Source organism: Sodiomyces alcalophilus, assembly GCF_042370955.1.
Source record: "Sodiomyces alcalophilus JCM 7366 unplaced genomic scaffold ACRALscaffold_5, whole genome shotgun sequence".
In the NCBI taxonomy this organism is placed as follows: domain Eukaryota; kingdom Fungi; phylum Ascomycota; class Sordariomycetes; order Glomerellales; family Plectosphaerellaceae; genus Sodiomyces; species Sodiomyces alcalophilus.
In genome coordinates, this window is record NW_027263536.1 from 4,152,140 (window position 1) to 4,166,787 (window position 14,648).

The window sequence follows — 14,648 nt, forward strand, 5'->3', positions numbered from 1 at the left end:
ATAGCGGAGTAAAAGAATAATAATAATAATAAAAGGTCTATAATCTTTTATTCTTTTTTAGATAACTAATCTCCTTTAGATAGAAGATTTAAAATCTGCTAATATCTTTTAGATAAACTAACTGATTTAGATTTTAGTATTTTTATATTTTTCTTTTAAGACTTTTTACTGTTTATTTCCTCTAGATTTAAGCTAACTAGGTTTTTTCTTAGGGTATAGTTTAAAGTAATCGGCGGTATTATAACTTGCTTTATGATAGTAGTTATAGTGTTTTCCCTTAGTCTTTTTCTACGGTTTCGAGGTCTTTTTATATCCTTTATTTAAGAGTAAAGCAGTATTAGAGCGTTACATCTTTCAGGAGGCGTTAATTAATTCGCCTATAAGCCTATTAAGACAATATTCTTAAATATTATAACGTAAGGCTTAAGTTATTTAGCTAGTAATAGAATTATATCTATTATTAAGGCTATGTAGGATTTAAGCAAAAATAACCTTATCTAATAGTTCTATATTACGAGTTTATAGCTTAACTATCTTTTCTTATACCTTATACAGAAAGACTTCCAGCTTAGAAAAATCTGATACTATAAGGTTAAATAGTGAGCGTAGGACTTCGTAATTAGCCTAAAAGTCTTTAGTTTTATATAATTCTTTAAGCCTTCCTTATATTTCGTATAGAGAATTAAGGTTATAAACGTGAGTTAAAGGTCTAGCTAATAAGGTAGATAGAATATCCTCTATAGCTTTTCAAGACTCTTCTCTTTGTTTATTAGAAGAGTTAGCCGACAGTGGGGCTATAATCTCTTCTAAAAGCTTTCCTTTTCGAAGGAAATAAGCTTTAATATTAAGGGTCCATATTTCATAACCTTCGCGACCTCGAAGTTTAGAGATAGAAATCTCTTTAATAACCTCGTTATTCCCTATTTTTAAATAAATGAAAACAGCAAATAAGGTCGAGTTTTATAGCACGAATAATAGAAGAATTAGAACTAAAAAAAAACGGTATCTAAAACCGTTGATTTTTATAGATAATATCTGTTATATAAGACTTCTACTTAACTATAGCTAAGTATATACACCACTTAATTATAAGTCACTATATATATAACGGTATAGTGATGTAGTAGTAAGGATATAGCTGTTTTACACGTTTAATTCCTGCTCTTATTAGTACTTATTTTTATAATTTTTGGATTTTTTCTTTATAATAGGTAATCGAATCGATTCGTAGGTTAATAATTTTAATAGCCTCTGTGGGTCGGAAGAGGTAATTAAAACAATAGAACGGAACCGTGTAACCTCTATCGGTCGGAAGAGGTACTTAAACCGATAGAACGGAATCGTGTAACCTCTATTAGTCGGAAGAGGTAATTAAACCGATAGAACGGGACCGTGGATTAATAAAATAGAACCGCGACTAATAGAAAAGAGCCGTATATTAATAAAATAGAGCCGCGACTGATAGCAAAGAGCCGTGGAGAAGCGATTCCTAGAAGGACGATCCAGGAGAATAGAAACCGGGGCCTAACTTACTCTAAAGTGAAAGTTAATCTTGATTTTCGTTAGTAAGATCGATAATAACTTTGGATTGATTAATTAATTCGTTTATCGATATAGGAAATGTATACAAAGGTGGCATAGAAGGATAGTGAAGTTATTAATTCCTTTTACTTTATTTAATATTTTCCTTTACTTCTATTACCTCGATAAAGGGATCTTAGTAGTCTGCCTAAGGACAAAGACTTTTATTTAGGATATAATAAGGAGCCGAGAAGCAGGTTCCTTCTTTATAAGTAACTTCTTATTACCTCTTTTTAGGATATACTAATAAGTAATCGTTATAAGGGGGAAAGGCGAGATTTTCCTTATAAAGAAAAGGAGGGGAATCTAAGACTATTAGTCGAAGGAGTCCATTTTGATTCAGAAAATACTGAATACTCCTAAGAAGCTCGATTAGCGAAGCTCTTATATTAAGAGCGTAACGTTTAAGAACTGGTAGAAAGTAAGCTTCTTCTTTGTTATTTTTAAGATGGATTTTGAGTTTTAAGTAGTGAATAAAGGGATTTATAAAACCTGCCGCCTGCGTAGATTTAAGCTTGCCGGGCTTATAACCTATAAGCGTTTAAATAAAATCCATAACCTTAACTAGAAGCCGTAGATTAAAGAAGGAGACGGTAAGAAGTGCTTAAGTAATAAAAGGCTAAGTGAATTTAATAGAGTAATATTCTATAATACTAATAGTAGAATATAATAGTAGTTCTAAAGAAGAGTAAGAAAAGGAGTAAAAGAAAAAGGAGATAAAGCAGATATATATAGATAAATAGTGTATAGAGAGACTAGTCTTAAAGTAGTAATAATAAGCTTTGCTTATTATATAATAGGCTAAGTTATTACGTAGTATAGTCTTTATTATATAATATATTTCGTAGCAGACTCTTTATTATATAACATATTACATAATAAACTCTTTATTGCGTAATAGACTTTTTATCTCTGCTTATATCTTATATCTCTGTATTACTAATTACCTATATTAATAATCAGATATTAAGATAGCTAAATTAGTATAAAGATATATATCTATTTACTCCTGATTCCGCTGTCTATAACTATAAAGTAGTTATTATTAGCAGATAGTAATAGGTATATCCTAGAACTATTTACTTTATATAGACTAATAAAATCATAGTAAAGTAGAATTCTACCCGGATAGCTATATTATATAAGTATTAAATTTTTATAAACTAATAAAATCGTAGTAAAATAAAATTTATATACTTCCTTTTAGTTAATAACTAAAGACTATACTATTCTAAAGGATAATACCTATAATAAGGATAGCACGGCTTTTCTAAGGATAAGCTGTGGTTCTAAGGATAACTCCTTTCTGTATTTTCCTACTAAGGTACTATAAATAATAAAAGATATATAGGTCTCTTAATATAATAAAGACTATATAGCCATTAATCTATACATTCTGGAGCCGGCTCTTAATCCTGTACATTAGTAGATCGCCTTGATTTCGGTTCGGAATAATGAGGTTCCGCTCTTTTTTCAGGCAAGCCTTTGCTGGCCGCCAAGTCAATGTGAATCCCAGAGGGTTTGCCGTTTGACACAGCGATCCGCGTCCCATCCCAAGGGTCATTTTGCCCCGTTCCGTTCATGTTCTCGCTCAGCTCTTGTATTGACATTCCTCCCTATAAATGACTCTCCATCCTCTCACATACAAACCACAATTTAAGCTGTGGACTTCCCGCCCTTGTCGGTAAAACAACTCGTCTGTTCGTACCCGCAACGAAGCTAGGCCACCCGAAAAATCTTCATGACCACCGAAACAACGGTCTCGTTGTTGACTTACCCATCCATTTCCATCCAAATGTATCTCGGAATCCGGTTTTTGGCGCTCACAGCGTGCTGATGCCCTTCCATGTTCGGATGAAGAGCTGGAGTTTTCTAGTGCCCTGACCATGCCAGATTCAGGCCACCCGACGACACGTTCTGGCTCCTCTGCCCTCCTTCGCCGCCATGCCAACGCTTCTAATGCGGTTCGCCCGCGCGCACGGCGCATCATCAGTGCCGATAACGAACACAATACTCGTTCATTTGCACGAAGTTCTTCATCTCTGTTTTCCCCCCTTGATGCTGCTCCAAGTCTTATTCCAAGTCCCCCGTCTGCTGCCCGCCCAGATGGCGAGGGCGACACGAGGTCTGTTAGCAACCTACCCTTCAATCGCGATTCCGAATCGCGAGAGAAAAATACCCTCAGCGTTGTCGAAGGCTCTTTAGCACAAGGCTGGACGTCTCTTCAGGGACTTGCATCATCGCTCCTGTCCCATGATTATGGCGCATCACAACTAAACAGTCAGGGATCCAAGCCCAAAAAACGGAGTGACGGCTCTCGTCCAGCCTCCGAGGAAGACTTACGTACATGGTCTTCTGCCTCTTCTTTTGCCATGGGTTTGGATATCGGGTTCCTTTTTGCGCAGCGATCCGCCGCAAGAAATGTGCCGTTCCCAGCAGAATCAACGACAAGTGTCTTGGAATACCCCAACAGTGTCAACAATGGTCTGGATACCAGACTTAATTGCAAAAGGAGACAGTCAGACGATGGCAGCAGCACTGCGGAACTTCAGGAGTCGCCCGAGGATAAGCTGGTCTATATCCACCACGTGCTACCGACTGATACCTATGCCGGTATTGTTTTAAAATACAGATGCCGCGAGGACGCATTTAGGATGCTGAACGGCCTCTGGTCGAGGGATATACAACTTCGCCGATGGCTCGCCCTTCCAGTTGATGCATGTGATATTCGGGGCCGTCCATCCCCACCGCCTAAGCGAGCCATCACATTCACTGAGCTGCCAACTCGAACTGCGGCGGATATACATTACACCACTCCTAACGCCTCCCCACAATTGTCAAGAACTACCGACTTACACGGGCCGCCTCAGGCAACGCAGTCGGGTGACAGGGCAAAGTCCAAAGAATCTGATGAGAGGCCATGGACACACGTTCGATGGGTCTCTCTGGATCCACATTCAGAACCAATTGAGATCGCCCGGATCGCGAAGAAAACTATAGGCTGCTTTCCACCGAGACGGCAAAGGAGCTTGCACACCACATCAAGTATCTCAACCCCAAGGCAGTCTCTGGATATTTCTGGCGGCACTACTTATGGCGGCAGTCCAGACCGTGACAGTCTCTTCTCTGGTAGACCTCGGAAGACACCCGAACCATGCCGGAAGTCCCCTTCCGGTCCGCCAAAGAGTGTGATTAGCAGTACTGGAGAGGATGGTCGACCGCTCTGGATGCGCCGGCCTGGCGGAGTTGGCTCCATGGGAAGAAATGTGCGCTCACCAGGACCCGAATCGGACTACCTAAACGCATGGGCGAAGCGCCATCTCCCCGGCATCGTCATCGACGAGTCTTTTCCCTCTATATCTGTCATGGGATCGGAAACTGCCAATTTTGGATTTGGAGAGCGCGAGCGCCAAAATGCTGCGACCATTGTCGAGAGTCCTTTTGACCAAGGTCACGACTTAAGCTCGACCTCAAGACAGGGATCGGGACTAGATCGCGCCGCAGGCCAAGTAGAAACATGGTTACGCAATGCGTTTACGAAAAGGAAGGGAGCGTCCTCCACGCAGTCGAACTGTAACAGTCGTAACACGAGTCAGGTGGAGGCTGTGGACCTAATAGAGCTAGCCTATACCCTTGGCGATGATGGAAGGCTAACCGGCTCGATTATTGGACCGGGTGCCCCAGACTCGGAAGGGCCATTGCCTTCCTCTGGGAAGTCAATCGCGAGCCGAATGCCCTCGAAAGACAAACATAATAGCGATGTTTCCGAGGAGTAGGAGGCGAAAGTCAGTAACATGCCTGGTGAATGCAGTCGGGAGGACGGGCAATGGTTTATTTGGCGGCGGCATGTTTTGAGGCCCGAAACGATACGTATGGCCTTTCTTGGTTTTCATTCACACTAATAGCATAAAATAACGGCGCTAGCATAGATCGTCTTAAGGCTTATATCTAGGTTTATGTATACTATATAAAGCACTAAGGCCCTTTCTAGAATTTTAAAATAGATATAAAGGATTTGAAAATATTTATATAGGGTATATTGTGTTAGATAAATAGTATATAATCTATATATAATAATAGGCGTTTAATATACTATGAAATTCACTTTATAAGGCTCTTTAATCTATTTATTATATCCTGCTATTAATTCTATAGCAGATCTTTATTTAATTTTATTACTAGAATAATTTCTTTTATATCGATTCTAGGCTAGCTTTTACTTATACTATTATTTATAAGGAGTACTATTATTTTATCACGGATATAATTTATTAGAGTCAGGAATAGCCTGAGTAGGAGGTGATAATATATCTTAATAGTTATAAAAGAGATTTAATAGGGTTACTATATTTAGAAATAGACGACCGAGTCGGCTCCGGGACTAATACTATCCGGACTGACTTAGTATAGTATAATAGAGAGGAATATTAGCGGATAGATCGTGGTCTTAGAAGTGATTTTAAGGGGATTCTCCAGGGTTCTTAGGAGATAGATTCTAGTTATCTATAAAAAGGGATAGGTAAAGCTAAACTCCTAACTTAGAGGTTCAGCAAATAATTAAACTCTTCATTTAATCTATTAGTTTATCCTATTCTTAGTTATCGTATAATATCTCTTTACTCTTTATATAAATACCCCTTAATATGTTATTCGCTTAACTATTCTAATAGGTATAACGACTATCAAGAGTTATAAATTTAATCCACCTCTATTGGCTAACTAATAGACTACTATACCCCCTTATACTTATTTCGGTACTACTCCTCCTAAGGACGCTAGAGATTACGAATCGGTTTATGAGTATACACTACTATTAAGGACATTCCGTTTAAGGGATTCGGATAGGACTCTAGAGGCGTTAAGGAATATATTAAGGATCTGGAACTAGGCCTAAGGTTAACCCTAGGGATATTTAGGACCGAGTTATGTTTTAAGATTATTAAGCTGGCCTAAGACCTATGATCTTAAGGCCTTAGGTTATTATAAATAGATCCTAGGGAGGATAGTTATTAGTCCTTAAGTAGGGTATTCTCCGTTAAGTCCTAAGTTAAAGGGGCTTAACGAATAATCTTATAATTATTCCCCCCTAAGGTTAGCTTCGTAATATATTATTATTATAGTCTTAACGACTCTCTTTACTCCTTATATAAATCTATTATATTTTATTCGTTTTAACCGTTTACGGGTATAACGATTATTAAGAGTTCGAAAAACTTATTATTTTTTAAATCCTACTACTACCCCCTAACTAATTCCTAAGAAACCCCCTAAGCGTACTAATACTATTTATACCCGGGATATTTCCCCCTCTAATAAAGGAACCGACGCCGGGCTATTAGGCGCTGATCGTGAGTAATCCCTTACGCCCGAGTTAGAGGAAGAAGACGATAATAACCCCGAATTTAAGATTCGCGGATAAGCTAACCCGGATACTCGTGATCCTATAGTAGGATTATTACTGGATTAAGGGACCCCCTAAGTTATCTATATAGGCCTCTAATTCGATATTAAAGACCTTAACAGCCGCCCCCCCGGTATATTATCGTTAGCGGAACTCGATTTCCTAATTAACTACTATAAGGACCGTTAAGCGCGGGAAAAGAAAAAGAAACGTCTCCTTACCCTCTAATAAGAGAAGGACCCTGATATTATCGAATATACCCCCTAAGGGGACTCCCGTATAAGTTAGTATAAGGTCCTATAAAAGCTCCCTGAATAGGATAAATAGTCCTACGACTAGTCCTATACGTTAATCGAGGAAATCGAAAAGCGCTTTATACGCGATAAGGTTAAACCATCTAAAGCAAAGAAAATTTATCTTATTTCCACCCTACTATTAAATATTATAAAAAATATCAATCACTAATATTCACTACGAAACAGCGAATTCGAGACCACCGCCGCGTAAAACAAGTAAAAATAATAAAACCAATTAAAGAAGGAATCTAACTCCCTCCTCTACGCCGCGATAGCACCGAGTAGAAGCCGTAGCGTGGACGCGGGGGCAGATACGATAAAAGGGATAGTAGCGACTAATCTACTACCTAAAAATTCTTTAAACCGCCCCCGCTAATAGCGACCACTACTCGACTCCTACTACCCGAATTAGGATAATCCCGTATATAACCGAACCGAGACCGATACAGGGGCGACGCGGGCCCCTAGATTAAAAATATAATAAGTTAAGGCATTAATCCAAAGTCTACTAGCTAATAGGAATATAATTGGTTAGGTTATAAAGCTAGTAAAGGAGCTTATTAAGCTACGCTACCTTAATAGCTAGAATGCTATAGCGATACCGATTATATACCTCTACGCTATTATATAGAGCGTGATTAGGGAGGAACTCCGGAATAAATTAAAGCTAACCTAGGCCGTTATAACCGTATTACCGCCCACCACGGCCCCCCTCTAGGACCTAGCCCCCCCTAAAATAATCCTAGCTAAATACCATAAAGAACTAATTACTAAATATAAAGACTAGCCCGACTAAGCACTCCTAGCCTAGTCGCTAAAGGAGATTATCTAAGTAATAAATACGGCTACCGGCCGCTCCGATACTATAACGGCATAGCGATTACCTAATAGAGATATTTACCTAACCTTTATTAATAAGGTATAATAGTAGTCCACCTTCGCCGACCACTAGGTCGAATAGGCCTTTGGCGCCGGAGCTAAAATCTCTACCTAAACCTACCTAGTCCTAATAAAAGCTATCCCCTATTCGATCCTAAGCCCTCTCTAGACCCTATGCACCACTAATCCTAATATAAAAATATACTAAGCGAGGACCCGACTCTTTAGGTACGGTACCGGTAAGGTAATAATACTGTTTATAAAGGCTATTATACCGGAAAGTGTAAAAAGCCTTATACGGAATAGCCTCCTCTTCGAAGGAGGCAGCTTCCTATATACGCCCCATAACCTGGATATAAGCCTCCTATAATACTATAACTGCTTATAGTTCGGGTATAAAGCCGCTTAGTGCCCTAAGGCAGAGAAGCGGTGCCGCTACTACGCTAAGCCCGAGTTTACTTATTAGAACGGTTTTAAGAACTGCCTAGTATTAGCCCCGAAGGCTACCCGGAGGTACACCGCCTATAACGGGAATTATAAAGCTTTTAACGACGCCTACTAGGTTAGAAAACAGGAAGCCGCGAGAGCTTAAAAAACGTATAAGTACTAAGCCAGAGAGTTCGATATCTTAAGATAAAATAAAGCGGTGTAATAGCGGTCCCGCCTATACTAGCCCTTACCCTCGCCCTCCCGTACCCTATTATAGGCCGCCCCTACTCGCCGCGGCCCCGGCCGCCCACTAAAAAGACCCCGCGAATACCCCCCGGCTTCTAGACCCCTAGAACCGTTTCTAGTCCCCCGCGGGACTAACCCAACCCCGATATAAGACACCTAAGGGGCTATATAAGCAGCCCTAACCCCGAACCCCTCCTCTAACTAATAAAACTCTGTGTCCTATCCTAGAATATAAAAGCTAAATAGGCCCGGGCTAAACTCCCACTACAGGCCCGTACCAAGTATAATATAATAGCCATCTAGGAACTAGGGCTTAACCCCTTTATAAAGGGACCGAAAGCCCTAAGCAGGGCCCCGTACCTCTTAATCTAGGGAGGCGGCAGGGCCCTACTCTATATTTATAAATAACACCCCCCTAGTATATAGATATAACGGGCTTACCGGGACTCCTACGCGGTTACCTTTAGTATAGGCGACCAGGCTATTATAATCTAGTCTATCTACTCCGGGAATTACTAATCCGCCGCTACCCCGTGGTATACCCTTATAACTATAGACCTTACTAGGCCCCCTCCCCGGGGCCGCTATACCCTCCTTAAAGACTTTAATCTCCACTATCCCCTTTAGGCTAACTACCCTAGGTTCCACCCTAGGTCTAGTACCCTACTAGAGCTAACCTCCCGCTAAAACCTCGACCCTATCACCCCCCCCGGGATAACCACCTAGTATAGACCAGGAAAACGCCTAAGCACTATCGACCTTATCTAGGCGTCCTAGGGGCTCCGCTACGGGTATAACGGTATAAACACTAAGGTTATAGGATTAAACCACCTTTTCTAAACCGCGACTATCTATCTTAGCGTAATCCGCCCTGCCGATATAGCCCTACCTTAGCTCCCTAACCGCCTATACTAGGTCTAAAAGGAATTTATGCCTTCCCTCGCCTACTAGATAACCCCTAGACTCCTAATAAGACTAGGCCCCCTAATAATACCCTCTACTATTAATAAGGCCCTTAACTAACTAACTAAGGACGTTACTAATATTACTAATAAAATAGCCTTATAGCGCCGGGCCGACTCCCCTGGCCGCCCGCCCTGCCTATAGTAGACTAATAAGCTAACGACCCTAATATAAGAGGCCTATAGACTATATAGACGATATATAGCGAGGAAATCGCGAAATAGGTAGGAAGAGTATAGGTAAGCTAAGCTCCGCCGCGATAAAGCTATTATAGCAGCGAAGAGATAGTATTAGCGCCACCTCCTTTACTCGACCTAAATAAATAACGGACTCCTCTAAAGGCTTTAAAAATAGGCCTATACTAAAGGCCACCGGCTACCCGGACCCCCTACGGTACCGCCGCTATACTAAGACTAGGGCGACCCGGCGACCTTATATAGCGAGAAAGCTAATATTCTTTACGCTAAGTTCTTCCCTCCTCCTAGAGACTCGGACCCCCGCCCCCTAGGATATAAGTACCCCTTTAGGTAGGATATAGACCGGAGCGTTACCGCCGCGGATATCCAGGGCCGCCTCCGCCGGACTAAGTCGTGGGCTGCCCCCGGCCTAGACGGTTTCCTAGCTAGCCTCCTAAAGGCCTACGGTCTGGTCCTATATTAGGTCCTAGCTATAATTATCTTAGCCTACCTATCTCTTAGCTATTTCCCGCGGAGCTACCGCACCGTTATTATTATAATTATCTAAAAAGAGTGCCGTCTATAAAGCGACTACGAGATAGCTAAAGGCTAAAGGCCGATATCCCTCCTTAATACGATTAGAAAACTGCTTAAAGGAATTATAGTAAACCGCTTTATAGCTATAGCGGAAGAATACCGGCTCCTCCCGGGAGGCTAAATAGGGAATAGACTAGGGCGTAGTATAGAGATAGCTATATAGCGCGCGATAAAGGCCGTTAAAGCTGCCTAGGCCTTAGGGGGTGCCCCCGCGATACTCTAGCTAGATATACGCGGGGCCTTCGATACTATCCCCTATACTAGACTCCTTAAGTCCCTTAGATATAAGGGATACCTAGACTAGGCCGTCCGGCTAACTAGTAGTTTCCTCTAGGATTATATAGTCCACCTCCTCTTTAATAGCTAGGCGGTACTATTATAGCCCCTCCGCGCTAGTATCCTATAAGGCTCCCCGGTCTTACCTATCCTTTTTATTCTATATATCTTTACCCTATATAAAGAACTTAAGCACGCCGTAAGAACCACTACTATTAGCTTTACCGATAACACGAATATTATTACCTTCGGCTATATAAAGGCCTAGATATAGCACTGACTCGCTTCCGCCTAGCGAATATATAAAGCCTGGTCCTAAGTAAGCGGCCTTTAGTTTAAGCTCTTAAAATACGTGTTTATCCCCTTTACGAAATTATACTCCCCCCCCCTAATACCTATCCACCTTAGTACCGTGCTAGTCCTACCCTTAATAAAGATAAGGCTCCTTAGAGTATAGCTAGACTAAAAGCTAAACTTCTTACGATATAACAAAGAGATCTAGAGTAAACTAATAATATAGAACTATGCCCTAATCCGGCTCGCCGTGGTAGCCTAAGGCTATAGCTTCGCTAATACCTAGCGCCTCTATATTATTATAATCCGCCTAGCTATCTCCTATTACGCCTTCACCTTTTATAAAACCACTAATAAGCCCCGCCGTGGCCTTATAAGGGCCCTTAGCTTAGCCTAAAATAAGTGCCTTAGGATAATTATAGGAGCCTATAAGGCTATACTGATCCGGATCCTAGAAAAGAAAATATATATCCCCCCCCCTTAATCTATATCTTACTCGCCTTATAGCTAAAAAAGCTTTAGATTACTAGGATACCGGAGCTAAGGGACTTATCCTAGCTAGTAGCTAGGCCATAATAAAAGCACTAACGGCACCGAGGCGCCGCTACCTGGCCTAGTAAGTACTCGCCTAGCCCGCCTAATCCTCCGCCGCCTATAGCTAGATAAATAACTATAGCCCGGATATCGCCCTCCGTGATAAGTGGAAGGAGAGGTAGAGAGAGACTAGGGCTATAAGGAACCCGACTTACGCCGCGGCGGTACCGGATCGGGCCCCCTAAAAGCGAGACCTTTAAAGATATAAAGGCCTCCTAAAACCATAAAGCTCTATTCTTACCCAAGTCCGCTCCGAGAAGTTAGGTCTTAGGGCCTTCTTTTTTAGAGCGGGGGTCCCGGGCTTTGCTATTACTCGGTGCCCCTATAGGGATAAAGGGGTAGAGATAGCTAAATATATTATCCTATAATATTAAAACACTACCCTAGAGTCGCGTAGAGACCTTTACGGCGCCGTAAAGAGACCGATCACGACTAGGGGGGGCCTTTTTAACGCCTTAAACTATCCAGAAAAGGCTAAGGTAATTACGAAATAGTTCCTACGCCTTAGCCGCCTTAACGATTTCCGTCTTGCCCTAGAAATTATAAGGAATTATATACTAGAGGCCCCGCGGCGGGACTACCCCGGTATAGAAGTTATAGAATAGAGGTAAGATAGTATATAATAAAGGTAACGCCTAACTTAGACTCTTATATTCTATATAGGGCCCTATAAGCCGGGGCCCCGACGGTACCGGTAGGATATCTATAGTAGTATTAACCCTCCTCCTCGGTATCCGTCTCGCCGCCTATCTTCTCTTAGTTATCGCCGCTAGAAGTATTATTATTATCGGTATTATATTCGCGGCCTTACGCTACTATATTCGCCCCGCTATACTACTAAAAGCCCGTAAAGGCATTTACTACTACCTTTAATAGGATAGTAATTATTCCCTCTAAGCGATTTAGCCGACGCTCTAAGCTCGCTAGAGTAGGGTTACCGCGGTAGCGACTAGTAGGACGTGATTATTAAACGGTATATTCGAAAAACGCTACTGCTATTATAAGCCGGCCTCGGGCCTACTCTAGGTTAGCGCGGTATACCCCCGGCACCCCCAGGGTTATAACTTATAACCGCTTTATTACCCCCTTTACTAACAGCCTCTATAAATTCTCGGTAATAGTTAAGAACTCGCTGCTATTACTTTAGAGCCGTGGCCGGAACCTACTTAATTTATTAAAACCACGTTATACCCGTATTAGCACTAATAAAACACCGCCACGAGTCCGACTTATATCCTTATAAGTCCGACGACTATTAGTATACTAGTAATACGTGGCGCCCTATTTAGTGGTATTAACGTAAGCTATTATATCCTCCGGCTTATCTCCTCTAAGACGTTTAGTATATCTAAGATAACTACTTAACGTTAGAAACGACTACGCGGTGCTGCCTTTTCGGCCCCCTAGGGGCACCCCCAGGAATACCCACGGTAAGACTCGTATAGCTCCTGGCTCGTAGTGCCGGGCGCTATTCTTCCTCTTCTTAGATTTCTTAGGCGGTATCTAGATAATAGTTAGTACCGAACCCGGCCCCGATACGCGACCCCCACGATAACCCTTTACTTATATTAGTAACGCGACCTTATTATTATTATTTATCCTATTAACGGTTATTCGTTTAACTATAACCTATCTTATTAGCCCGCCCTTATACCCTTAACTCCCCGCCCGCGCTGCTACTTATAGAAAATTCGTATTAAAACCCGAGCTAGATCACGACTATTAACTAGCTATTATTAATAACCGCGGTATAGAGCCGGGAGTAAATACGGGAATAGGGGGGCGGCACGGCAAAGGACCTATAAAAACGTGAAGTAAAGGTTATTGGAGGAAAAAATAGAAGAAGGGCTGAGGCCCTTAAAATTTTTAATTAACCTAGCTATAGCTATAAAAGGCTGCTGAATACGGTAGCCATATATAATAAAGGCAGGTACCCCTGCTATAACCCCCCCGCCTAAAGGAAGGTATAAATAAAGACGGCTACCCCGATACAGGGAGGATTCCGAGAGCGTAGAGCCGCCGCGGACCTCTTTCGGCCCCCTATATAAGGCGCCGCCTCCTAGGCTAACCTAAATCCCTAGCCTGCTACCTTTCCGTTAGCCACTAGACTGGAGGTGAGATCCAGATATATATTAAGTCACTACCGTGGCCGTAACGGCCCCGACGCGGCACCGACTCTAACAAGGAGAGTATAGGGGTTTTTTACCCGGAAGGGTTTTTCCCCCCTATAACTAGATAAGAAGGACCGTATAGCCCTAACAGGGCTCCTAAGTTAGCTAGAATAGCAGAGTAAGATAATAATAATAATAATAATAAAATATTATAAAATCCTAATAGTGTGCCTATTATAGGCGCGTTTATAAGAAGACTAAAGGTATTACCTAGGAGGACCTTAAGACCTTCCTAATAAAGTAATTAGTTGACAATAAAACCTATAAGATATCTATAACTAAGAAGCTATTCTTAAACTAGACTATATAAAAACCTAATTAGACCTAAGCTAAGTCTATTAATAGACTTAATATATCATTTAATAAAGTATCCTTAGGTTTTCCCGATAAATAGCGTATATAGTCAATCTTAATAAAGCTTAATAAGCTACTATATAACTAAATCGTAGCCGCTAGTATCCTTACAGATAATAAGGCGTTAGGTATTATAGCTTAATAAACAGAGATTACTTTTTTATATAAGAATAAAGTAAAGATACCCCGAAATAATCGTTTAAGGTATTCTTATAGCGAGAAGTGTGGGCGTAATAGGGCCCTTAATAGGGCCCGTACTATAACTATTCGCCCCTTTATACCTCCTTAAGGTTTCGTGGAATTAATTCAAGTAAACGATATGGAAGCCCTTAGGCCCCCTAAAAGGCGTAATAATAATAGCGTTATATACTATAGCTATAATAAGAAGGGC

At 41.4% G+C, this 14,648-nt stretch overlaps 1 protein-coding gene across 1 annotated transcript; it reads left to right on the forward strand.

Annotated features, from left to right (window-relative positions):
* Positions 1-3,107: 3,107 nt before the first annotated feature.
* Positions 3,108-5,607, forward strand: ACRALDRAFT_1064932 (carbohydrate-binding module family 50 protein). The gene has a single exon (XM_071017068.1). It carries the CDS (start codon positions 3,468-3,470, stop codon positions 5,355-5,357), a length of 1,890 nt encoding a protein of 629 aa, XP_070874270.1. The 5' UTR covers positions 3,108-3,467; the 3' UTR covers positions 5,358-5,607.
* The last annotated feature ends 9,041 nt before the right edge of the window (positions 5,608-14,648 follow it).